This window comes from Silurus meridionalis, chromosome 26, assembly GCF_014805685.1.
Source record: "Silurus meridionalis isolate SWU-2019-XX chromosome 26, ASM1480568v1, whole genome shotgun sequence".
In the NCBI taxonomy this organism is placed as follows: Eukaryota; Metazoa; Chordata; class Actinopteri; order Siluriformes; family Siluridae; genus Silurus; species Silurus meridionalis.
In genome coordinates, this window is record NC_060909.1 from 2,380,612 (window position 1) to 2,408,285 (window position 27,674).

General features: G+C 42.1%; 2 protein-coding genes across 9 annotated transcripts in view; both read right to left on the minus strand.

Annotated features, from left to right (window-relative positions):
* cgnl1 (cingulin-like 1) overlaps positions 1–14,765 on the minus strand; it is a 40,529-nt gene extending 25,764 nt beyond the window's left edge. Inside the window, exons 1-8 of the mRNA XM_046840482.1 lie at positions 14,636–14,765; positions 8,819–10,484; positions 8,533–8,627; positions 6,186–6,291; positions 5,646–5,747; positions 5,231–5,379; positions 3,824–3,965; positions 3,181–3,393 (exon numbers count right to left, since the gene is read on the minus strand). Of these exons, the coding sequence (XP_046696438.1) occupies positions 3,181–3,393; positions 3,824–3,965; positions 5,231–5,379; positions 5,646–5,747; positions 6,186–6,291; positions 8,533–8,627; positions 8,819–10,432 (2,421 nt within the window). The 5' untranslated portion in view covers positions 10,433–10,484; positions 14,636–14,765. The remainder of the gene's footprint in view (positions 1–3,180; positions 3,394–3,823; positions 3,966–5,230; positions 5,380–5,645; positions 5,748–6,185; positions 6,292–8,532; positions 8,628–8,818; positions 10,485–14,635) is intronic.
* Positions 14,766–19,617: 4,852 nt separating this feature from the next.
* The window catches only part of tcf12 (transcription factor 12), a 110,396-nt gene continuing 102,339 nt past the window's right edge, over positions 19,618–27,674 (minus strand). For 7 of the 8 annotated variants that reach the window (XM_046840050.1, XM_046840053.1, XM_046840051.1 and 4 more), the window contains 5 exons: positions 24,380–24,494; positions 24,052–24,217; positions 23,528–23,760; positions 22,428–22,581; positions 19,618–22,344 (listed from right to left, as the gene is read on the minus strand). In XM_046840050.1, coding sequence (XP_046696006.1) covers positions 22,439–22,581; positions 23,528–23,760; positions 24,052–24,217; positions 24,380–24,494 — 657 coding nt within the window. In that variant the 3' untranslated portion in view covers positions 19,618–22,344; positions 22,428–22,438. The remainder of the gene's footprint in view (positions 22,345–22,427; positions 22,582–23,527; positions 23,761–24,051; positions 24,218–24,379; positions 24,495–27,674) is intronic. The other variant, XM_046840052.1, reaches the window with a different exon arrangement.

Below are 27,674 nucleotides of genomic sequence, written 5' to 3' on the forward strand. Positions count from 1 at the left end.
AAATGTTCTTCTGATCTGAAGCAGAACCGTATGTTGATGATCAGTAGATTCCACCAAGAAAACTAAGACAAGTTCAAAACTGAGCGAACGCTCGGCTCTGATTTATTCGCTCGTAAATAAATAAAAAGGGTCTGATTTTGCAGAATGTAGTTGAGTAAAAAGTCAAATATTTGCCTTTGAAATGTAGCGAAGTTACAGTAAGTTTCCCCTAAATAGAAATACAGATATGTGAGAAAGCTACTTAATTACAGTAATGAATTACATTTACTTCATTACTGTCCACCGCTGAGATTCACTGGTGATGCCAGACAAGAAAAGTAAAGAAAAATAATGAGATAAAGACACCAGGAGGCTGAAAAAGCCTGTCCTTGTTCTGCTTTAACACCGATTTAGCATACAGCCCATTTAGCATTAACCAGATCTCAGCAACAAGTAATAAACAGGTAATAGCAAAGATTGCTAAAGTGGTCAGAGAACCCGTACAGCTCATAGGCACAGGCTGTATGGAAAGAATCTCCAGCTCATACTCAAACCTGATCTAGGGAAGGGCAGGTTTTGATAGAAAACAGATGTATTATCAGATGTGCTTATTGTGGCTCAGCTCCAATCAAAAGGATTAAAAAAGGGATTCTTTCTCTCCCTTCTTCTTTTTTTTTTATCCAACTCCCACCTTTCTCTTGCATCCAACAAGCTCAGACTGATCGATTCTCATTCCACCTAGAGTTACCCCACACACACACACACACACACGCCACCACCTTCTCAATAGAAAATTCCAGAATAGACAAGTATAACATGATTTCCTTAGATGAGGAAACACATGGCGTCCTGTGGCATCCTGTGGACTCCCCCATTCAGCCCAGTCAACCTCAGGAAACAGGACTGACCCACAGATAAGCTGCTAACACAGGGCCAGTCCAAGATACGAGGTGCTATCAAAGGTGTTTCGAGAAACATGCGCTCTTCAAGGGTGGAAGAACATCACTGGAAGACGACGAGAAATCAGGAAGGCCTTTGCCCGGCTCAACCCCCAAAAATGGCGAAACCATTCAGCAACTTGCGCATGATGATCGTCGGAGAACAATTTCTTCCACACCCACCAAGAAGGAGCATGAAGCGCTTCGAAAAGAAGACTTCCAGGACACATTCCAAAAGTGGCAGGAGCGCTGGGAGCGCGGGATTGCTGTGCAAGGGGTCTATTTTGAAACTTTGTGTGGAAACGTAGATAAATATAATCACATCATATATTCTCCAGTGGGAAACAAGGAAATATTGGAGAGTCAGAACAAATACAAGGTCTTTGAAGGGGACACAGTGGATCTCCTCAACATCTTTAGCTCCAGTGTTACTTAGAAACACTACATATTGGTGGAACTTACAGTAGCTAAACTACAGCATGTTTGCAGTTCCTTAGTAATCAGTGCTTTCTTGTTTTTCCAGTGCTTTTACACTTCCACATTCTCTGGAAAGTCGCTAATGGTCCATTTCTTCATTATGCACGTTCCACTCATTTCTAAAAACCTTCCCCATTTCTAATGTTCCCATTCCCTAATATTCAGCGTCCCTTAGTTTCCAGTTCCTGTTAGTTACCAATGAGCTGAAGTTTCCACTTTCCTTATTTTTACTGCTACCTCATTTTCTCAAGTCAAGTCAAGTTTATTTGTATAACGCTTTTCACAACAGACATTGTCTCAAAGCAGCTTTACAGAAATCAACAGTTAAGGTGAATAGTGTGTATTTATCCCTGATGAGCAGCCGTGGCGACTAAGGCAGGGAAAAACTCCCTTAGATGTTATAAGGAAGAAACCTTGAGAGGAACCAGACTCAAAAGGGGAACCTCATCCTCATTTGGGAAACATAAAGAGTTTGATCATAAATCTTTCAACAATACAGAACACTGGAGAGAGAGAACTAATATAAGCACTGGAGTATAAGATTATAAGTAAATGTTCTTTCAACAGTCTTTGGTATAAAAGTAGGAGCTACTGAGCTCAACATTTGTGATCATCACAGATCCAGCATCAGCTTCTCCATGCCAGAGCCTTTAAACACTCCAGGAGGGTCCAATGTCAAAACTCCACACATGTAATGGGATCCAATTGGCACTGGTACGTCTCTAGATGGTTCCTCATTTCTTATCTCTAATATTTTTTTCCCCCTTCAGAGTCCCCTTGGCTTCAAACATTCTCCTCGTCAAACCCACGCTCTAGTCTTCTCTCCCCTTCTTTTTCGCCTCTCTGTAACACTTGTTGTGTTTGTGTAATGTGTAACGTGTCCTCACAAGGGGGGGGCTTTGCAACCGATTGAGCGCAAGAGCAAGCAAGCGAAGCAGTGTACAAAGAAAAATAAAAAAGGGAAATAAAGAAAAAGAGAGGCCCAGGGCAGCGAGTTTTCCCCCATCAGCACCTCATTATATTAGTGACGGCCTGCCATTGCAATTAAGCAGCGAGGAAGGCGTTTTAGTGTTCCACTTTTCAGCATTGTTCTCTGCATGGGGCCGACTTGTCAGCAAGAACAAAGGCAGAGAAAGGAAGCGGTGGTAAGAAGAAAAAAAAACACGAAAAAAATTCAGCCAGTTTATTGCATTGCTTCAACAATGCACTCCAACAGTGTATGGCTTGTGTAGACCATGCGTGGTTCCTAAGTGTATGTTCTCAGTGTATGGCTTGTGTAGACCATGTGTGGTTCTCAGTGTATGTTCTCAATGTATGGCTTGTGTAGACCATGTGTGAAAAATGCACATGGTTTTCTATGGCAAGTCTGTTTGTCCTCCTACAAATGATCTGTTGACAATTGAATCCTGTGGACAGGAAGTGCTTTTGAATTGTAAAGGAAGTGAGCTTAGCATTGAGGGAGCCACAGAGAGAGGAAAAGCCCCCCGGTCTGGCAGGAGAGAACATGAAGGTGCTCCACCCATTACAAACAGGACGTTCAAACTCCCTGCAGGACTCTCCATTGGTCGTCTTTATTTTCTTTCCTGTTCGTGTTCTTTCCAATAATCTTGTCCATCACCGGGTTCATCGGAATATAAAATGCCTCATGACTCTCACCCGTACACATTCCTTTAATAGCTGTGATAATGCTTAGAGGGTTTTGTGATGCAGATGTAACACCACCACGATACCGATACCGAAAGAAACGCAGAAAAGAAAAAACAAATGCACTCTGGCATCATATTACCTGTTTAATTTCCTCCAAAGATGCCTGCAGTTTTCGGGTCTCCTTTTCGTATTGCTCCCTCAGTTTATCCACCTCCTGGTCATGAGACGACACCTCCTCCTTGAGCGCCCCCTTCAGGGCGGTCAGCTCCCGCTCGCGCCTCCTCAGCACATCCTCTTGCTCCTCTTTCACCAGCACTGCTTCCTGTAGCTCCAACTTCAGCTGCATGAGGTCCTGATAAGGGTGCAGAGTGCATCATTATACATCTCAGCCCTGATACAAAACGAACAGGCTGAAATGAGCTGTTGAGGATTAAGGGCCTTGCTCAAGGGCCCTGCAGTGGCATCTTAGTGGTGGTGGGATTTGAACTCATGACCTTCTCAGCGACTTACAATTATCTAATTAATACAAATGAGCCGTTGAGGGTTAAGGGCCTTGCTTAAGGGCCCAGCATTGACAGCTTAGTGGTGGAAGGATTTGAACTTCAACCTTCTGATCTGAAGTCCAGCATCTTCACCACTGATCTACCCCTCCCTTTACTGTATTGATTACAGATCCTTTGTCCTACATTAATGGTCCAAAGAAAAAGAAGTCTGGGAAATTTCTACTGAAACCAAAAAACATTCAGCTCTGTTTTCTCGTGAGTTGCTCGTGTGCAGTTCACCTCCATCATGGACTCTTTCTCCGCACTGTCTGATTGCAAGCGTTTGGCTCCGTCCAGCTCATCGTGCATCTCAGAGAGCTGGTCCTGCAGGTCCCTGATCTCAGTCTGATACTGTTCTCTTTCCATCTTCACCTGGAAAAGCCTGCAAGACACACACACACACACACACACACTTGAACACCTGCAGACTGTTATATCTCAAAATGCCTACTGATAGAGTATTTGCAGCCTATTAAGCATTGACTGGGTCTGTATCACACACACACACACACACACACACACACACACACACACACACACACACCTGTACTCTCTTCCACCTGCCTGAAGAGTTGCAGGTAAGACATCTGCAAGAAGCTCTGTAGAGAAATACTACTCACTAAATGGCTACACAGACAAGCCATTATGGCAGACAGACAGAAAAAGACTGTAAATGCAAGACCTGTTCTCTGGATACAGCAAGTTCTCAGATCAACATCTGTGTCAATGAGTGATTTTTTTTTTACACAAGAAACCAATTGAGGGTTATTTGACTCTCGTATCAGAGAGACTTGGACTGATCACCCACACATTTCTGCCGTACACGCTGTCAAAAAGTTGGAAAGATTAATCTTATTTTTATACAACTGAGCAGTTAAGGGTTAAGGGCCTTGCTCAGGGGCGTAGCAACAGACTGGTAGTGCTGAGATTTGAACTCACAACCTTCTGGTCAGAAATCCAATATCTTCCCTAGTGCTGTCATATAGCTCTAGAGAGAAGGAACCCTAGTAGGAACCTAAGGTTCAAAGAACTCCAACCTACCAAGAGTGAATATCAATATCAAGAGCTCGACATGCCACTGTAGAACTACCTAGAAAAGTATTGGGGAGATGATTGATGCAGTCAAACCTACCCAGTCTTGGTGTCATGCTGAATTCTTTCAACTTTCCATTCATTATTCAGTCATTATCGCTAACAACTAGCATCGTTAGAACGTTAGCAAGCTTACCACTGCTATATTACTGCAAAATAGCTAAACTAGTGATTGCTAGCTCGCTAGTCATCGCAGTATCGCTGCAAAAAATTTGTTATCTGATACTAAATATCAGTAAGAAAACCACCAATTTGTAGCTAGCTAATGCTAGATAAGTTAGCTAATTAGCTAAAAATGAATGCTAGGTGAAAAAAAAATATGCCTTATCTTATCGAGTGATGAACCGATTATGGTGATAAAATCTAGCTGATTAAAGATGGAGTGTGATATTTAATGATTTAATAATAGCTTGTAAAAATGTGGAAAAACAATGCTTTAGCCCACAGTGCACTGGATTTTTAATTATTTTATATTTAACAAAACTTTTGGACAAAACTTTCAGGAAAACCTGATTTACTTTGGTGTCTCGCAAATCCAGTGAAAGTGAATCTTACTCTTCCAGCGTGGTGCGTAGATCAGCCTCGGTTTTAACCAACTTGTCCTTCAGTTTGTTACATTCAGCCTGATTAAATTCCAGCTCTTTTTGCAGGTTCTTAGCTCCAGCTCCAGCCTTTTCCTGCATCTCAGTCAACCCCTTTCGCTTCTGTTTTCAAACGATTTCATATTAGAGGTCATGCATGCATACATACATCATAAGTGTACACGATTTTAATAAGTGTATACGAGTTAATAAAGTCTGTCTGTGCAGCGATACTATATGGATAGAAGTTAGTGGACACCTGGAACAAATACCCTAGATTTTGAAGTCAGGTGTCCCAATACTTTTGTCCATACAGTACATCAACAGGCTTTTTTTTTTTACATTGTAAATATATATTGTATATGTTTATAATGTACATGTATAATTACCTTGCTTTCATCCTCTAGCTGTTTTTTCAGACTTGTGACCTCTTTTTCCAGTCTCTCCTTCTGCTCCTGCAGGGCTTTGGCCTGGGCTGAAAGGTCTGGAGACTACCAGGAGGAAAAACGTTCCAACGTGACTAGTAACATCAACATTATGCAACAGATAGACTCATGATTGTGACTAAAATATTCTAATGATTTTTTTTGCATATGCAATGACATGCGCTTTTATCCAACCTCAAAGTTCAAAGAGTTTCATTTGGCTGCTCGGTGATCCGATTAACGGGGAAAAAGAAAAGGGGGATCATTTTACTTGGCAAGAAGCAGAGGTTTGGATTTTGGCAGCGTGTTGCTCCTTACAAAATTTTGTACTCTAGAGCGTTCTCATTCAGCATGCACATGTTTAAACATTAGCCACGATGGCAGCGCCGGCTGAGTAAATACAGGCAGTGAGGTGAAAACCACTGTGAGTGGACAGTCCGTGATAAGTAGCTCGTAGCCTTGCCTTGTTCTAAGCCCTATTACTGCAGCACAACAACGGCTTACTTTGGTCTCCGCTTGCATGCTTCCAGTGGCCCGTGACTTCAGGGTCTGGATTTTCTCAAACACCAGGTTGACCTTCCTCTTGGTGGTGTCGTCGCTGTCACCGCTCCTAATGAACACACAAGGACATACAAGGTGTGGGCAAAAGTATTGGGACAACTGGCTTTTTTTGTATAGGATGTGGTCTACTCCAACAAGGAGACCCATAACAAAGTGCACAAAGTCAACTTCATGAAGATATGGTTTGGAACTGGAAGATTTCCTGATATAATAAAGCGCCGATCTCAACCGTACTGAATACTTCTAACACCACAGACCTCCTCATCTACATCAGGGCCTGACTCACACCCTTGTGTACGAATGAGCAGAAATCTCCACAGAATCTAGTGGAACATCTTCCCAGAGGAGTGGAACTAGAGCAAAAGGGAACTAAATGTGGAATGGGACGTTTAAAAAGTACATGGTCAGGTGTCCAGAAACTTTTGCCCATGTAGTGTATGTTATTCTCATATACTGTAGGTGTGAACAATTTATTGTTCTGCCCTGCGTGTGAATATGTGTGTGTGTGTGTGTGTGTGTGTGTGTGTGTGGAAAAAGAGACTTAGAGTTTAATCCTTGACATTTCTTGGAAAAAAAAACAAAAAAAAAAACTAACTCTGGCTCGAAGCCTAAGCAGCAAGGGCAGAACGTTTCGCTTTGATGTGTCGCTTCATGACCTGCCCACCGTAATTACCCTTTCTCTTCAGGCACATGCGTTCGAGAAGTGGGAAGCAGAGCGCAATAATACACGTGTTTGCGTTGCGTTTATCTAAAACGACCTTTTGTTTTTCGAAGCTTCCTCGCACCGCGTCCACGCCTGGCTGAACAACATTTAATGTCATCACCTACTGAGGACTGGAGCTGCTCGAGATCACTGAATAAAACATGCTTTTCCTGACGCAGACATGACACACGTGCATGGGCCTCTTTCTAAGTACTGACCTGAGCGCTGTCTAACAAAAACCTGAGCTTACTTTTGAAGAACGGACACCGGATCCGAGCTCCGCCTATTCTTTAAACACACACGAGCCACAATCGCTGCTTCGTCTTTCTGCAACAAGCACATCAGGAATGCAAAAAAAGGAGGACGGAGAACTCCGTATTAACCGAGTGTACGATTACGCTCATGTATTTACTGAGTATTGTAGTACTTAAGGACTCCTATTGTATTTCTGATGCAGAGCGGAATTACACAGGGACAGGAAACAGGGAATTTTTTAGTCCTTGTTCAGCAGGACAGAACAAATCTCCAGAAACAGGTGGAAGGAGACGCCTGGTTCCAAATCGAACTCCCTGTAACAGTCTCGCATGTTCCTCCCTTAATTCCAGAGAGTGAGTCATGTAGGGAGTAGGATAATAACCCATGGTATTTGCAGGAGGTGAAAATGAATCATCTGGAGAAAATAACACCTCATAGTTTTGTATATATACACGATACCAAAAAAAAAAAAACATAAGCTGAAGATAACCAGAATCGTACTGGTGTGTCTCATTGGTTACACTGACGGTTGTGATTTTTCCAGGAAGTTTTGTACATCGTGTACCTGGAGATGAAGTTTTGGGTGTGCGGTTGTACAGAAGTGTTTTAAGGGTTTTTAAGACGTTTCTTTTGTTTCTATGCCACAAACTAGATAAAAAGATCTGGAAAGTTCTGTGGAGTCCAGAAAGTTTTGTCTCCAACAGAAGAACTCGTGTAATCAGACTCCCTCACCACCACAGACACACAATAAAGCTTAATAGTTTGGGGTTGTTTTAGAGCAGGGAAGGTTGAAGACTTATTCCTCAAAGTGAAAGGAATCCTGAACCAACATGGCTATGAGGTGATGATATCTACCATGGAACGACTTTCCCAGTCACCACACCTAAATCCTAGTGAACTGCTCTGGGATGAACTGGATCGTAAAGAAATCTCCAACATATTTGGCAAGTTTTATAAAAAAGACACTGCAAAACATTGTAGCTGAATTTTTGCAGAAAGAACCGTATGAATGCCGAGAGCGTAAAACCGTTCTTCATGCAGAGGGAGGATTTTTTCAATGAGAATGAAGTAAAACATCTGGACATTAATAGATTTTTTGATAAAGAAAATCCTTATAGCGTTACATTACTGAGTTTGTTGCATAGAAACTAATAAAACACGCATGCGTTTCTCAAAAAAACATAAAAGACGAGGTGTTTCCAAACTTTACACAGACTCTAAATATGTGTATATTACATTTTTGATGTTTTGCTGAAATGATTTAGAATCATAGCGATGACTGTAGTAGCATCAAAACACGCTAAACATTCAAACCTGTTTTTGAAAACTCACCCATCTTTGAGGTAGTTAAATAAGATCTGCTTGGCCGTCTCTTCATGCGTTTGTTGTGAAAGCTCTTGTTGGCCTTTCAGAAGATCAGGTGTTGTCTGAAGGAGAAAAAAAAAGCATAAAATAGGTCATGCATAAAACAGTAGGTCCAAAGACCAGGTTTGTGCATGAAACTATAAATGAGCTGTTTTGCCAGGAGAAATGAATTCTTCCACAAAGGTTACAGCTCCGGTGCAACCTGATCTCTTCACACCGCTAGATAAAGTGATAAGATTGAAATCCCACATACCTCAGCAACCATTTCATTTGCCTTCTTATCGCAGCTTGGAGCCGCTTTAAACAAAGACATTGTAGCCACGCTGGTCACAGTTTTCGTGCTTTGCTGCATTTTCTTGGCCTCTGTTCCCTTGTGATCCACAACAGGGAGAACGGAGGGCCGAATCAGTGGTTTCTTATAGCCTATGAAGGAATCTGCGACGCTAGGCATCGCTCCTTGGGGAGATCCTGGTTCGCTGCTGATCCGCTTCTGGGCCACTTCTCTGTAAGCCGTCCTTCGTCCAATAGAGGAAAACGGAGACTTCTGTAAAAGTTGCGAGGGCTTCAGGACGTGCTCATTAGACCTTCCTCGGTTACGACTCACCTCGTCCAAATACTCGGTGTCTCCCTGAAGGCCAAAAGGCAACGCGCTATCGACGCTACGGGAACGTTTGCGATCTTCCGGGTTGATGCGGTTCCTCCGACCAGTACGTCCTCGTCTCTGGTGGCTTTCTTTTCCATCAAACTTACTGATGAGCTCGTCTACTCCTGGGATGGAGCCAGTGTCTATGTCTCGGCCCGTTCCAGGCAGGAAAGGGATGTAGCGGCGGTTCTCGTGGCGATTAATGCTGTCCGCGTATAGTGCCTCAAACTGCTCCTCCTTGGTAGGAGTGGTAGAAGATATGGATGAATTACGAGAGCGCGAGGACTGAAGCACAGGGCCACTGGAGTCGGTTCTTCTTAAGGGAAGTATGTCTGGCTCCCTGTGCCTTCGCTCCAGACTGGAGTTTGTACTGCTGGTTGTACTCGGAGTTCTGTTGGAAAATGGTTCTCCAGGAACACTGGTTGTAGAAGACACCTGTGGAACCGGAAGTCGCTGGGAGGGAGCCTGGAAAGTAGACGGTGGCTGAACTTGAGACTGTGATTGAGGTTTAATTGAGGATTGTGCTTGGGCTGGAGGTTTGGCTTGAGACTGGGGTTTAGATAAATCCTTTTGAAGCTGGACCCTAGATGAGTACGTTTGAGGAAGAGAATGAGGCTGAGCCCACTTTCTTATGTCCTGTGCTGGTGGATCTGTGCTTCTGGGTTGTTCCGGGGTAGATGATTTGGAGCCTGGAGAGTTTGTTCTCGGCAGAGAGCCTGGATATGCGTTTCTACTCTCAGCAGCAGAAAGAGGCTGAGGTGAAATGCTGTGCAGGTCACCAAGCACATTACGCTCTGGGTCATAAGGCTTGAGGAGCTCTGGATGCTTTTGGAAGTTTAGCAGACTGGACGGTTTCTTTGCCTGAGCGTCTCTGGGTTCAGAGAGATCACTGTAAGGGTTGACATACGGAACCTGATGCTGGGCTCGGTATTCAGCGAAGGGGTTATCAGAGAGACTTTCCCTGGTTTTCTTGAAGTCGTATTCCTGAAAGTTATCAATAAAGGACCTTTCAGTGTCATTGAACCCATTATTGTTGGTGGGGGCTGCATAAGGGTTGAGTTCTCGTTCTTGATTATTTAGAACAACATACGGGTGTCCGTCTATGCCTTGGACCCTGATACTGAGGCCATAGCCGCTTTTATTTTGGCCTCTTGGGCGTGCAGGGTGAGTGTAGCTCGATTGTAGTCCGGTATTTGGAAGGCCACCGACTTTATAGGACTCCATCAAGAGAGCTGAGAGATGAATTTCAAATCCTGCTCCTTGAAAATGCCCACCTCTGCAAAAAAAAGCATTAACCGGTTAATTTTCCGAAAAACAGATATCTTTAAATCCAAATGACTTCTGGAAACATTCATAAAACTGGCCACTAATGAAAATGTTGTGGACCTTTGATTCGTTCATCGAGTGAATATACTGTGTATGCATGTTCAGCCTGTAATCTGGATTAAAAATCCCTTTCACTGGGCATTGCAATAGTCAAAACTCTGTAAATAAAAGCTGCTGAAAGACACAAACAGTTATTATATAAACACAGTGATTACACAGCAGACACATAATAACCTCTGGAGCAATGACTCATTCAAGACGTTCATTCAGGTACAGTACATGCCAAAGCCGCTGGATTACATGGGCATGCCGAATACACAGGAAGTTATAACAAATCAGTATTTCAGCTTTGTATTCTTAATGAAATAAGAAGTCAAAAGGGTACTATGACTGTGAGAGTCTTTCCTGCTTCATGCTGATTTATAATTTTAATTTTCTGCTCTAAACTGATGGCCTACCTCTTCTTTTTTCACTACAAGCAGGAGACATATTTGGGTGCTTAAATTGCTGTTTAAAACTGAAAAAAAATACACACTGACACAAATCTACTCCATCGACCGCTAGCGAGAGTGGGGCATCTGACAGGGTGAGAAATACGCTCATGCGTCCAACGTATCCTACATCGTACACTGCTGACTGTTGCAAGAAATTATTTATATTTTTACAATTTTGTCGTATCGTAAGATCAAAAAATCTAACCATCGTAACTCGGTGACCATCTGTAATAGGATTTTTTTTTGGCCTGTTCAATATCTGTACTATGTGGGGTAGTCTGGGAAAATCTACGAGATGTTCCTTTAGCTACTTCCTACAACCATTGGATTGGATATCAGTCGTCGAAATGTCTGTAATAGGGTTAAACTTAAAAAAATAAAAATTCTGTATTTGGTTATTGTGCATTCATCAAACTCACAATACCAATTATGATCAATGGCCTCAAGTAATCAATATTTACAATCTCAGATTTAGAATAGTTGATTGATCCAATAGGGAAACTGTTGGGTTGCAGTTGCTCACAGTAAAATTAAAGTAAAATTAAATATAAGAAATGCAAATAAAATATACATAATTTATATATTAAGTGAAAAGAAATGAAATGTGCAGCAGCAGATGGCAGAAAAATCGAGCTAAATTTATAGTTATACAAAATATTGCACATGTAATCAATTATTATTAGTGCACTGAAACTAATGCACATAATTGCCCAAGAATTTCAGTGGGAGGCAGGTGTATTTTCTGGTGGATAAACTCCAATCTGGAGCCTTTTAGGCAAATAATTAATGATAAAAAAGAAACTAGAGCAACATATTCAGAGATCGCAGACATTCTAGCAAAACATGGCGTGGGGCGGGCAAGGGGCGGGGCAAGGGGCGGAGCTGTTCTTCAACTAGCGTCTGAAGATCTTGTTCACGATGGAACTTTGTAAGAAGAGGACGTGTGCGAGACTCCCATTTCCTGCCATTCTTCTTTTGCTTTTGAAAAGTACCTGCTGATTCGTATGAACTTCGGAGTGAAGCTGGAATGATTGATCAGTTATTTTACATCTGGGTTGCTCAAGAATCCAAACGTTTGACTCAAAGTGAAAAGAATGAGATGGCGCAAAACTATAAACGAGGCGTTTTTAAAACATTTTGGGCACAGAACATATTTTTTATACAAAAATTCAACAAGGGCCCTTAGAAACTCCACCCCAGCTGGGCAACACGGCATCATTCCAAGGATATTTAAAAGCTGTGTAACCTACAATTTGCCCTACATGCCAACCAGTCATGACTCAAGTTACACATCTATTAGTCAAAAAAGGACACTAATAAACAGGGTTGTGCCTGACCCCACGGTAATACACATATCACCCCCTAGCAGGCACCAGAGTGGCAAGACGCCTTTATCTACACGACTAGAAACCGTCATTGTTCCTGTTATCAGCCGACTCCAGTGATAACACAAACAAATAAACACATTTCCCACTGGATCGCTTCGACCCGACATCACACAGGCCCGAGACTGAAAGGTTTCCATGACGAAGCACCACATTGACCACAACAAACACCTCGCCTCTAGATCTGCATATTAATACCCCCGCATGGTCTCTTCTTACTAAACTTCATAACACAAATTCAAATGCAAAAGAGCATGTAAAGAACTTTCTCCTGGTTCAACACGCAACGAAACCGGAAAATCCCGACCCGTCCAGAAAAGAGAGAACAATGAGATGTTGGCTGTCCAATAGGAAAAAAAAAGAGGGAAATACTTCGCTTTAAGGCTCGGGATCACATTTTTCCGTGTGCAAGAACTTCAGAGTGATAACACAGCACTTTTCCCATTTACTGCATCCTCTGGAAGTGCTAAAGTTCTGCAGTGTGATGGCAAGGAAGCCGACACGACCTGCTGCATCCCTGCTGCATCTTACATCCGAAGCCCTCGAACCTTTCGTTCGGTCGCGGGTCATGTCACCATGCCAAAGCGTGACTTTGAAGCTTGGAAAAACAATGAAGCTGACCCTAATCTAACTCTGGAACATCTGCGAGGAAATTCCAGCTGTGACGAAGTTGACGTCTGAGCTTCAGATAATAAAGCGTCTCTTTGCTTACAGAGCGTCAGGACTGGAAATGATTTCAGTTCATTGTTCTTCACTCATGACCAGTGGATACTTTCAAGTTCATCATTTTTGTGAAGACGCAAGGTCAAGAATTATAACAATTCACCAACTGCTACTCAGACCTTCTCGTTGACAGCCGTCCACGTGCATCTGAAGATCGAGGAGCGACCGAACTGCACCATGTTCTGATGTCCTGCTCTAAATCAACCTGCATATGTATACAGAAACAAATCTTCTTTGTGTGTCTAGAAGACCTTCGCTTCGTCTGGAGTTTTATTAACGTTAACCAGCTAACGAACTCCAGTTCTCCTGGTTTTTTGGTGGTGGTGGTTTGACTTGCACTGATCCCAGGAGAAGCTGTAGTTCATTGGTTAGGACTTTGGACTTCTGGACGTAATGCCATGAGTTCAAACGCAAAAAAAAAAAAGACACATGCACTGATTCTCAGTAGTTAAAATCCTGACTGTAATCCTGTAGTACATTTAAATAAACAGTATACAGGCAAAAGTATTGGGACACCCAACCTTTCCAGCCATATGTGGTTCTTCAAACTGTTACCACAAACGTCTTTGGATGTGGTGGTACGAAATAATCCCTTCAGTTAAACCACAAACATGTTCCAGCATGACATTAATCCTGTGCACAAAGTCAGATCCATGAAGATATGCTTTTCATGGGTTGGAAGTGTGCGGAAAATTCGGAGTGGCCTTCTACAGATCTCAATTCTACTGAACATTGAATGTGAATGCTGACTGCACACCAGGCCTCCTCACCTCACCCACACCAGATCCTGACTTTACCGACACCTTCATTCCTGAATGAGCACAAATCTCCACAAAATGTAGTGGAACATCTTTCCAGACGAGTGGAGCTCATTAAAAGGGGACTAAAAACAAAATCTTATGCTCAAAATTTAATTTTGAATTGGACAAAGTGGTGAGAGAAAGCTGTTGACGCCTCCTCACCTGCATCTACAGGTATCTCGCAGGGGATCTGAATCACTTAAGCATAAGCTTTACATATGATACAGCTAAGAGGAAATAAACCGGTATGATCTGTTTTCTAGAACGGAAAGCCTCCAGGAGAAACTCTCTGACCTCTTTTGTAGAAAACTGTTTCTGGATCTTCTACTTGGACTGAAATAAACATTCTACAGAAGATAAATAACTCTGGGTAGATGTTGATGATGAAGATGTGTTCATGTGTTAAATAATCCAGACATGACTATAGGCATTTAAGAGAAACAAACTTTGAGCTCCAAACTCCTCTCCAAAATCCTGAGATGATCCCAAGTGATTCTGTTACTGTTTCTAAATAGCGCTCATAAAAAAACACACCCTCAGAAATACTTTATTGATGAGTTTCCACGCAGTTTGAACAACTTGATCTACTGTACATGAGATCTTCTGCCCAGAATGCTGACTTGTGAAGTTTCCATGCTTCAGAAAACAATTTTTGTTACAATATAACAAAAAAAAAAAGGTAAGAAAGAGAAAACTTACCGAAAGCAAGTTATTAATCACAATAAAACTCCGCACCGCGATCAGGCTGCGATAATAAACCCGGAGAGAAGGAAACCCCGAGCCCCTGCCCCACTGACTTTCTCAAAGTCAAACTTATTGCCTATTGCTGTGCTTTCAGGGGCAGTTCCACTTAAACCACCAGTTACGCGCTGGAGCTTTAACCACGCCCCCAATCCATCCCTATACCCCGCCCACTTCTCACCCCCCTCTGTCTGTTCCGCTCCGCGTAGCCACGCCCCTAAGATCATCAAACACGCTGCGCCGATAACTTCTATCAGTACTCAGAAAGCCCCGCCTTCTTCGCCCCTTTCGCCCCGCCCACTCTGTCTACAGGGGTTTCTTTATTTACTTTTTCTTTTGAGACTCTGATAACGTTAGAATTGCAAATGACCTGGAACCATGGCAACCACTTTACTTTAACAACAGGCGTGAGATTTTATATTTTTTACCACTTTGATATATATATATATATATAAATATAAATTCTGTTTATTACTTCTATATCATCATCTGCACCCTTATTCTTATTCTTTTTAAATAATATACAGCTTAAAAAAGTTACATTATTAAAAAATGTGGACATTCACAGACTCAGAGTTCAATCAACCTGCACCAAAAAAAACAAACCGAACAATTTTTTTTTTATTTTTAATTTTATAATCTTTATGAAAATTATTTTTACATCAAACAAAGGCTTGCGTCCTAATTTTTTTCCTGAGAGAAATATTCACAAAACTGATGAATATAAAGAATTAAGTGCTTCTTTAATAGCAAAGGAATGTGGTATAAATAAATTAATGAATAATTAAATACATGATCATACATTATTTACTTACTTACATTATACATTCATATAAGTTAAATAAATTATTTATATATTATGAATTATTTAGATGTAAATTATACATACATGATATATATAAAAAAAATGCTTCTTCTTCTTTTCCTTACTGTTGTTGTTGTTACAATAATAATTATAAATAAATTATGATTTACTTTTATAGCGCTGTACTTTTTAGAGATGTATGAAGAACTTCACATTTAAATACCAACAGCTCCATCTAGTGGCCGAGTTAACACACATGCTCATGGCCATGTAAACGAGTTCTCTTTTTTTAGTCCCTCTGTCAACTCAGTCAACTCAGTTCTGTTTCAGTTTATTTTCCCATCACTGTGTGTTTGGTATTTTCATTTAAAAGTCAACATTCCTACATGCAAGAAGATCAGATCAGATCCCAACAGATTTCACTAAAATCAGCATGAGATGTGTTACGTAAAATCGACTGCATTTATTTCTTGTTCCTCCTGAACACTCGTTATATGTAAGATTAGGTTTTTTTTCAGGCCACACATGCAGTTTCTCAATCCATCAACTTCTGGCTTCTATCAGCAGTTGAAGTCCTTGAGGTGAGGTACGTGAATGAAAAGTGATTTTTTTCCTTCCATTTGCTTGCATTCGAGGCCTCGGTTGCTTCATGGCCACGGACTCAAGGACACTGAGGAAATATTAAATGCTTTCTGGCCAACACATTGTATAGAGATGCAGCTGCCCCCCTCCTTTTGTTGTGGCTCAGTGCTTTTTTTCCCCTGTCTCTGTGTGTGTGTGTGTGTGTGTGTGTGTGTGTGTGGGAGGACAGTGTTGTGCTCTGAACTCTAGTGCTGAAGTCAAGTTACACAGCTATACAATAGTCTCTCTGTTCAGGGCGGAAACCCTGTTCGTTTGTGTTCACTAGGGAGCGCTGTCTTTCTCTTTTCGGCACAAATCCGGTCCAGAATTCTGATTCTGGTCAGGAATGGAACGGCTGTGCCAAAAAATAAAGTATACGAAGCTCCACCCGTACCACAAACGCAGTTCAGCTACACTAAACAACTCGACACACGACTTCGATTTAGGAATGTGGTTTGTATGATGCTAATATGGAGGCCATGTGGTTTCTTTAACCGTCAGCTATAAAAGTAAAGAAGAAAAGTTCAGACTCTGGATATATTCAGCTGATTGGCTACATTTGGGTTGCAAACATCAATGTTTCGTTTTGGGCCTGAATGGGTGTCAAACCTACGGTCCGAGATTTTGGATCAACAGCTTCAATTTCACTTGTTTGCAGTCACAACATGCCAATAGTTCGCTGTGATGTACAGCATGATATCAGCTGTAGGGGGCGGATTTCATTTTTTAATGGACGTTGTGTTCAATAGTTATAACCAAAGACACCGTATAGATTACGCCTCGTGTTTCCTCTTCCTGGCAAATCTTCAGCTTTTCTGGATTTAAAGATACTAATTTGTTCTAATTTGCTCCACTCTTCTGGCATGATGTTCTACTAGATTTTGTGGAGATTTGTGCTCATTCAGATACACAAGGGTGTTCGTAAAAGTCGGGTACTGCTGTAGGTGAGGTGAGGAGGCCTGGGGTGCAGTCAGCGTTCACATTCATTGTTCGAAAGGGGTTGAGGTCAGATCTCTAAAGAGCTTCATAGAGCTCAGATCTTCAAGTTCAAGTGGAGGGAAAATGCATCCAAAGGCATCCTATACATTCGTGCAAACAGTTTGACAGAGAAAAATAAAGTAAAATCTGAGGCACGGCCTGGACGTGTGTTCAGGTGCAGCAGGGTTGGTGATGAAGTTGATAAAGATGATGATGAGGGTGGTGCACAGGTGCTGCACTGGTTACTGCTGGGTTTCCACGACTCAGCTACTTTTCTCTTCGCACAGCCTCAGGTTTGAACTTTCAGGCTTGTTTTGGCTTAAAAGTCTCCGAAAAGCAAATATATAAATCTGGATGTCCAGCCAAGAGAAATAACCGTCGAGCCAAACGGACCGTCCAGTAAAGGATACGCTCTGGCGTATGGCGGCGCTCGATCAGACGGCGGTGACGCGAACCGTGCCAGTCGTCTGGCTCGTCTCAGTCAAACACACCAGAGCTGAGGCCTGGTGGTCTTTAGCTCACAGAAAACATGCCTGTTTCACTCTGCGACCGCAAATAAACACGTAATGGCATGTTCGAGTCAGGAAGGAGTGCATACCCACACACCCACACACACAGGAAATGAGGCCAAGTCTTCCCACCCTCTCTGAGCCACAGATGAGGTGTCTCCGCACTGGATGGAGGACAACATGAGCATCCAGTTTTACTGAGCTGGACACGTCCCGAGCGTGACTCCGCGATCAGACCCGCCACGGACACGACTAGAAACCATCTTGCTCTCACATGTACAGAAAGCTAATGCGAGCCAGATGTGTTGGACCGGAGAGACAAGCAGTTTAGTCTTTTAATTGGACAGCCAGGACTGATGTCAGCGCACAAACACGCACAGATGAGACAGGGGATGTATTTCCTGTCCACGATTCACTGTTCAAATCAGATCCGAATAGCTGTGCTCCTCAACACCTTAATGCTAACGAACACAAAGACATTTGGGGACATTTTCGGAGGACATTTTACAGACAGCACTGAGTTTAGACAACAGAGGAAAAACGAACCAAATACGGTTACGCCGAAATTTACTTTTCTGCCTTAAGAATTAAAGATATTTTGAGGACATACAGATATCTTTAGGAATACAGTGCAACCTCCATACTCGCGGGGGTCACGTTCTCTGCCCCCTCGCGAGTAACATAACATAAAATGGTGAGGTTTTCGACTCCTTTTCGAGTTAGTCTCAGTCCGGTTCCAAATGAAAAGTCAGCAACTATCGAGGTCGCGAGTGTCGAGGTTCCACTGTACTTATAGACTGTTTTAAGGAGATTTTTGGAAACATTAAAAAACATTTCAAGGACGTTCTGAGGACAATGTAAGAACATTTCAGGAACAATTTGAGGAGCCTTTGAGAATATTTTATGCATGGCAGAACATTTCAAGGTCGTTCTGAGGACAACCTAAGAACATTTAAAGAGATTCTGTGGACATTTCACCACTATTTTTTAAAGACATTTTAAAAAACCTTTGAGAATATTTCGCGAATATTCTGAGAGCTTCTTCTTCTTCTTTTGGCTGCTCCCATTAGGGGGCGCCACAGCAGATCATCCGTCTCCATACCCCCTGTCCTCTACATCTGCCTCTTTCACACCAACTACCTGCATGTCTTCCCTCACCACATCCATAAACCTCCTCCTTGGGCTTCCTCTTTTCCTCCTTTCTGGTGTCTCCATCCTCAGCATTCTCCTACTGATATACCCCATGTCCCTCCTCTGCACATGTCCAAACCATCTCAATCTCACCTCCCTCACCTTGTCATATTTTGAGAGCATTTGGAAATATTTCGATGGAACTTCAAAGAGAAACCGAGGAGATTTAAATGACATCAGCACTTTGAAGAACAAAGAAAAACAGATTTTTTTTAAATATTGAATTCCAGACCAACATGGACGTGCTGGAGTTGATAATGTAGTAAAGACTGAAAGTTAAAATTAAAGACCGACACACACTCCTACCTCGCTTTAACAACAACAACAACAAAAGCAAATGACAGGATTTGTCCTCTTTCAACAAAAACAACAGTTTGTACTGTATAAGAAAGTGGAAGACTGCGTGAGACAAGATTTTAAAGCATGGCACCGGATGCAGGCTTGCTGCTATCACACTTTATTAAAAATAGAAACATGTGCTCCATAAGTACTTCTTTTGATACAGACTACAATGGTCCACTGATATGCCTTCAAATAAAAAAAATAAAAAAGAATCAGTTAACATGGTAGAAAACACACTCGTCTGCATGTCTGAGTTCTTCATTTGGCCTAAATCCACTGTAGAAAAGTCTTCTAAAGACGAGATGCTGTGGCAGGACTGCATACGTACAGTAACAACCCGATCTTTATTAATACATTGTGTTTTTTTTTATTTTTTTTGTACACGAGCTCAACAAACATAAGAAAACAAATTCAAATCAATAAACCGAAAGCACTGGAAGGTAAACAGGAACAAGGATTCGTCCGGAGAAGGAAATAAATCACGTACAGTCTGGTTAAAAAAAAGATGGCACATTTATTGCTACATAAATGTTATATACATATTTGTGTTTTCTGTTACAGAGACAGAATTTTTTGTTTTTTTTTACTTCTTTGCTGCTGGTTTTCTTTCATTCTTCAATACCTTGAATTTTTGGGGGTTACAGGAGTACAAATCTGTTCATCCACCAACAACGCAAAAACTGGAGCCAGAGCACATCCTATAGAACATGGAGCTCGTACACACACACACACACACACACACACACACACACACACACACACACACACACACACACACACACACACACACACACACCACTCCTACTAGCTTCTGCACTTTGAAGATGCTATTCATAAATTCTCAGTTTTGGGAAATAACCGTACATTTGCATGTGTGTGTGTTTGGTTTTTTTTTTCCTTTACTATCTAATATAGTAAAATAAAGTAAGAAACTTTTTACTCAAAACTTTTTCGATTTCAAAAATCTAGAAAGAGTAATATTTAGAATTCAAGAAATGTTCTTACAATAGTATCGTATAAAAGGCTAACTACAGTGAAAAATAAGCCAAATGTTTTTTTTTTCCTTTTTTTTTTATATACTTCTTTTTTTTTTTCTTTTTTTTTTATAGAGGGAAAGCGTCATGGCGTTATAACAAACATATCTAACATAAACAACAGAGGAGCGAAGGAACAAAAAAAGCAAGAAAAAAAAACGCAGAAAGCTGGAAAAAGAAAAAAAAAAAAGAAAAATGACAGAACACTCGATGGGCTTCAGCCAGCCAGCAACACCACCACGAGCTCTTCAATACTGAAATGTAGAACAAGGTCACGAAGACCAATACAGCTACCATGAGGATTTTTCGGGGAGGAGGGAAGTAAAAAAAAGAGAAGGATGGAAAGAAAAGAAAGAAGGGATGGAGGGTTCGATGTGCTGATTAGACAGGCTTGTTTGTTTGTTTGTTCTTCAGACTTTGTCTTTCTAATGTGGCAGTTATGTTTGAACGTGCAGACGGAAGACGAGTCGGAAGGATGGAGGGATGGCGAGAGGAAGGGGAAAGAAAAGAGAAATAATTAAGACCAATAAGGAAATAAAAATACACACAAAACAATTGATGTTGAAAAAAAAAAAAAAGAAATGTTTGTGTTCATGGTTTCACCTGGGTGCTGATTTTTGTCGTCACAGCGTTCCTAGTTTGGACATCACCCTCTCACACACACACACACACACACACACACACACACACACACACACACACACACACACACACACACACACACACACACACACACACATTCTGATCACTGTATCAAGTACTTCACTGCTTTGGGGGAAAATCCATCCTAAGTAACTTAGAATATCTTTCTTCTATTCTCACACAGGACAGTATACGCTTTACTATGAAGCCTAGAAAGATGCTTTGTATACAATTACAAATAAACATATAACGTCGTGGTTACTTCGAGTAATGGTCTTTTTTTTTGTCTTTTAAAAAAAAAATGTTACTGCTTTCAGACAAAAAAGAAATTCAAAGCAAAACTTCGATTCAGGCCAGACGATGCTGTGGTCATCGTTTGTTTTCGAGTCTACTCCGCCTGCGACTAAATTCTCAGCTCGAGGGCCGACGCCGTCCGACTGAGCAGAGACCAAATAATGTAACATCGGGAAAAAAAATCCCAACGAACTGCTATAAATGGAAATATGCCGTGTTTTTATTTCTTCCCGTTTAACACTATATGGCTGAAGAGTTCGAAGGAGCCGCGGTCGGTTCCTTCGTTCCTTCAGTTAAGACACTATGAAGTATGTAGGGAATGCTGGGGGAGGTCTAGGAGCTGCTCTGCTCTCTGGGTTTGAACTACGCACTAATGACTATAAACATGTCTGCCTTGTGGTTGACCTCTGACTTTTCAGTAAAGCTCCAGTTTGCCATCCGGGACTTTAAGTCTGTTGGACAGAAAAAGACAGAAAAAACGCCTGGGTCCTGGAGTCTCGACTAAACACGCATCGTTATAGGTAGTTTTGGTTTTTTCGTGCTGTTGTTCTGTAGAATGGATCGATCATAAATATAAATAATATATTATTCTTTTTAGACAAAAAAAGGGGGGGAGGACCGTTTGATACTTTGATCGTTTGAGACGCCACGGACGCGAGGACGATCCGATCCGGATGAGTCGTTTCCATGGAGAATCGCTCGGCTTGGCAAACTGAAGATCTACTGAAATGCCAAACAGCTTCTTCTTAAAGTCGTAACTTTCCCTTTAAAACATAAGAGTTCAGTAACATAATAAATAGGAAACAAAATGAAACAAAACAAACCAATAAGAAAAAAAAAAGATAAAAAAAATTGCTGTTACAATGCATTCGTCAATTCAGTTTTAGGCACAATGCAACTTCCACGTGGAGGGTGGAGGGGGACTGCGACAGTCTCTGATTGTACAGATGTGACACGCTGCATCGCAGACAGCGATATGTGCTTAAAGAGCTTTCGGGGGGGGTGTGTTTTGTTGTTGTTGTTTTGTAAGTGTGTTTCTCGTAGGGCAGAAATTCGCTATACAATTTTGGACTTTTGGAGGAAGTTTGGCATTTGCCAGTTTTCTTCGAGCTCAGGCTTCGCTCGGCTGGAATTTAGCTTGGAGTGGTCTCTGTCTTTTCAAATTCGTGTCACAAGCTGCGAGTCCTGTCTGCGCTTGGAAAGCAAAGTCACCAACGCAATCTTACACGCTCCGTCGGCATTCACTTCCATCTGAAAGGTCAAAACGGAGAAACCGTGAGTGGGATTCCATCAAAATACTGAACCCCAATAACACACTGCATCATCGGGTTTACCTGCCTAGTGCTCACAGATGCCCCATGGGGTTGGATGTGTCTGTAAGCCCGGGGTGAACAGATGAATGAGTCTGCTGTGGTTCCCCCGAAACGCCAGAAACCTTCTCCTCCTCTCTCCTCTTAAGGCAGGCTGCTTTGGGGTTCAGGTTCCGCTCTGGATGAGGGAGTAGGGGTGGTGTAACACACAAAGATTTTCATTTTCTGGCTCATTTCTCAACATATTTTTGCCACAAAAAAGTCTTCTACTTCTAAAATTCGTCTGAATCGTTCCTGGATATCGGTAATTCCTTTCACTACGCTATAAATACTATAATACCATTCATTATATTGCAGAGGAACTCAAATAAAGGTCTTAAATAATTAAAAAATCTGCTTATTACATTTACAGCATTTGGCAGATGCTCTTATCCAATGCAACTTATATTTATCTCATTCATCTCAAGTGAGCAGCATGGTGTCGCTGGGATTTGAACTCATGAGCTTCAGATCCAAAATGTAATGCCTTAACCACTTAGCTACCACATCCATCTTTTTTTTTTTTTTTTAATACGACATGGTTTTATTTGCTGCCTATGGTAGAAGTCAAACGATTCATCTGTTTCGCAGTTGATTCTCTGGAACTATCCCTAAAAAAAAATTCATACCGATAGTTTTTCCGGGTTGCATTATACAGCTCGAGAGCGGCCTCTAAAGGCCAATCACTGCCTCCACGTGCTGTTTATTTGCGGGTTTTTTTTTTTTTTAATACATTTTGCAACTGTTTTTATTTGTTTGGAGTATTACTTTTTGTTTCAGTTTGAATGCATATCTTTTATTTTCCTTAATATTTATTAATATAATTAATTAATTAACAATTACTACTTTTTTTTGTAAAAAACTCCAGTACTTTTTTACATGAAGTAATAGGATTGGTTTGTTTTTATATCCAGTGTCCATTTTAAAAACTCTCGGTTGATTAATGGGTTATCGGAAAGTGCGATCCAACCTAGCTACCGATATCGGTCGACCTCTAGCCTTTGCTAGATTCATTTCGAAATTAATATCCAAACCCTATGAAAATCAAATGCACACACAGTAGTATAGACCGGACAGTGACTGACCCCTGACTTGCTGCTCCAGGCTGAGGATGACCGCGACCGCCTGGTGCAGAATGAGCAGTTTGGTCTGGGGCTTCTCGCTCTTCAGATGCAGCTGGCACATGCGGCCCAGCTCCTTAAACGCCTCGTTGATGTCTCGGACTCTCAGGCGCTCTCGTGCGTTATTGGCCATTCTCCTCTCACGTTCACGCTCGGCCTTCTGCTCCGGGTTCAGGTCCTCATCCTCGTTAATGCTGCTGTGAAGGAAAACAGGAATACATGCTAGAGTCAGGTTGGCAGGAATCCACATCAAGCAAACTTGGAAAAGTGTATGTTCTGAGTGTAAATGCAGATACACAATAATATACTGATTTTTACAGGAAACTCTGTTAGGGCTGCATGTAGCAAGGAGTTGGGACATTGAGCAGTTAATGCGGTCAGCTAGTGGCATCATGGTGGTGCTGGGGTTTGAACTCATGACTAATCTAAAGTCCAAAGTTTTAACCACTGACCTACCACTTTCTGACATACCTCGCTCCCTAACATACCTTGTTCGAGTTCCTCCTCTAGGCGTCTTAATGTCCCTTTTGTCACTCTCGTCATCAGACTTGATGTCATCGGAGGAATGGTTATCATGCATGTCATCTTTGTCCTGATTCTCAATTTTAAGCTCCAGAACTGAAGCCACCTGAGATGCCAGGCTTCCTGAGAGTCCTGCGTTTAAAAAGTGAATGAAACCCAAAGCATTTCATTAGTTATAATGTCTATGCCAAATAAAATGTAATACAGTGCTTGCCAAGTGATAAAATGTCAACTTGTTCATTAAAAGTTAAATCTGAGCGGCAAAAAAAAACAAAAACAAAAACAAAAAAAGACCTCTGAAAGTATCAGCCTGGTGATTGAGCTCGGAGCCGGAGGCCGTCCCGGAGGTGCTCTGCAGCCCTGTGTGGTTTGAGTTCAGACTGACCGTCTCTTCACGATGTGCAGGACCCTGTTGGAACACATCGCCATGTGAACATGAGAACGTGATCCAGAGAGCGGAACTTCAACATCAAGGGTTTTTCTGATCATAAAATATTCACGGAGCGGAAAAGAAGAAACTCCATTCACATTAAAACCAAAGAATTATGCACAGTGCCCGAGATTCCACATCAAAGAGCTGCGGCTTTCCTGATCCTTCTGTAGAGCACGGCCTCGTCTCTGAAGAACCAAGCAGAGCGCTGCTCCTAGCACAAAGAACGACCTTTGCAGCCTAAACCACGTTAACGATGGAAAGATTCAGCGATTCTTTTCGGTGCGTCGGCATAAAAGTTAACGATGTGATGCGTCGAATAAAAAAAAAGTGTGCATCGGATACAAGTTGCCGTTTGTATCCGAAGGCATCTTTTTTTTTTTATACATATTTGCATCTGTAAAAAACAGTATATACAGTATAGTAGCGCAATACTTTTATTATTTAAAACAATGACCACTATTTGATATGTAGATCGAGACCGAGGCGTGTCCTGAGAATCGCATAGAATACAGATTAACATGGCAGAGGTAGAGCTGTAACTCCCTGGAGACACAAAGGCGTGTGTGTGAAAGGGGCCATGCTTTTAAAGTCAGAAAGCTCTTAAGTAAACTGATGATTTGCTGTCCGTCTGAACCAAAGAAATAAAAGCAAACTATCTGCACCACATTTTTTCCATTGCACCAAATCGCACGGTGTTGAATCGAATCGTAATGGGGCGAATCGTATCGGAACGCATCAGTATCTGCTTCATATGTGTCTTAAATGCATCGTATCGCTGGCTATGCATCGAGGTATCAGGACAAGCTAGACAGAAAACGTAACTCCTAATGTGCTTGCTGAATGTTTTTCCAGAACAAATGTTTATATATTATGATCCTATTCGGTCTTTGTCTTGTGTCCTGTATTGCAGGTTCTTGCCATCATTCTACCTGCATCCATGTCCTTCATTCTCCAGACTTTCTGTCATTGTTTCCACACCGTCAACAGAATTTCAACAGCAACGTGACGTTGGTGTGGCAGTTACTGCCTGATTAGCATGTGGGAATGGGAGCGACAGACTAATCCAATTGAAGAACGGATGGTGTACATTCAGAAATCTCACCCACACAGTACTTCCTCTATTTCAAAACCATGACAGTCATCAAAGGCTGAACCCTGGAACCCATTTTTATCATCAGAACAGTAAGCGTCTTTAGGATTTCCATGTCCGTTGCAGATTACAGCAGGTTTTTACTAACACTGCTTTCTTGCACATCTGGATTCGATCACGTTATTGGCAAGCGAAGTTGCTTCAGAGCTAAAACCCAGAGCGCTTTACTGCCAGATTTCTGCTACTTCTCTTTCCTTCAGAGAGTCAGAAAGGCCACTTTGCTCCTGTACCTCCACCGTAGGGATCTTCTCGCTCTCTCCCACAGAGTTCCCATTTCCCTTACGGGAGAGGAACGGAAGCTGAAGATGAGAGACGTATGGATTCTTTAGGAATGTGATCCTAAGTCAGTGTTGGCCTCTGTTAACCCTGAAAACCCCTCGTCCTCCCCCAGCAGCACACACTAATCTCAGATCGGCTCTCAACAGGTGGCCAAACAACCCTTTGTCTGGTCTGGAGGAGGAGGAGGAGGAGGAGCTGCGGGTGGGTGGGGTGGAATGGGGTGGGGGGATAGGGGCAACCAGCCGAAGAAGGCGGCCATTTTCAGGCTTGATTACCATACAGCTGGAGACTTAGGTCACACACACACAAAAACACACAGACACACACCCTCATGTGAGGTGTCAGATTTCTTGAGTTGTTAGGAAATAGGGCAAAGAGATAGACGGCAAGGGTGTGTGTGTGTGTGTGTGTAAAGCCACAATAAAAGCATGTGTATTAGCTATGCTGAACCAGGGTTTTTACTTATAGTGTATATTTCAGTTGTGTGTGTGTGTGTGTGTGTGTGTGTGTGTGTGTGTGTGTGTGTGTGTGTGTGTGTGGTCTCACAGGGAGAGCTCTGTTTCTATATGTATGAGCACACAGTTCAGTGACACAGAGCCCTTCTTTTACAGAGACGTAAACGGGTCGGGTCCCAGCGGCGCTGATCCGTCTCTCAATCTCCGCTTCTGATACACACACTAAACCGCTAAAGCCCACATGCTTTGATACAGAAATCATAGCCAGACGAAAGCTCCGGTTCTGTAAGGATGAGGAAAAAACAAACGCTCGTAGTGAACATTAAATTTAAACCTAAAGCCGTTTACGTTGTTTGGAAGGCTGGAGGACGTAGCGCCGACTGTCAGTTGACGTTACACGTCAAGAAAGTGTTGTCAGACCAGAGTCTGCACCTGCCTGAAACCACGTTTCCATCCAGGTGTCGTAATTATTCGATAATTACATTTAATCCTTTCAAAAATCCGCTTTCACAAATTTGCACACGTTAGCGTATGAAATTGTAGGTCAAAATTCTACACAATACTTGTAAAGTTGTGTATAGTAAGAAGTATGCAATGTCTGTGGATTTGGACGTGTTCTACCACTTTTAATGTTACAGGTATAAAAATGGATGGCACTGATACACGCAGTCCTATTACTGCTAGGGGGCGCACATGCATGTCACGGGCCGGTCCATAGACCGGTAATCAAGATGGCAGACGACGGTGTTTGTGCGCTGCATGAAAAAGCGCGTGGTGATGAAGTTTCTTGTGAACGGAGGCATAAAATCCACGGACGCTTGAGAAGATGGCCGTCAGGTGGTTCCCTCACTCCACCCTTGACCCTTGAATCTACTGAGATCCATTTGATTCCCATGGAAACAAAGTGAAAGGTGTTTTATGTTTGTCATGTACTTTACAGGACGGTGAAATTCTTTCTTCACATATCTCAGTAATGTTAGGAAGCTGCAGTCAGAGCACAAGGTCAGCCATCACTGGATCACTGAGGATTAAGAACCTTGCTCAAGGGCCCCAGAGTAACAGCTTAGCGAGAATGGGGTTTGAACCCCCGACCTCCTGATCAGTAAACCAGAGCCTTAACCACTGAGCTTCCACTTCCCTATAAGTTTATCCCTAATGAGAGACCAAGTGGTGATGGTGGTGAGGGAAAAACAAGATGGAATCACCTCAAGAGGAACCAAATTCAAAAGGGAAGCCATCCTCATCAGGGTGACCCCCGAATATCCATTCATT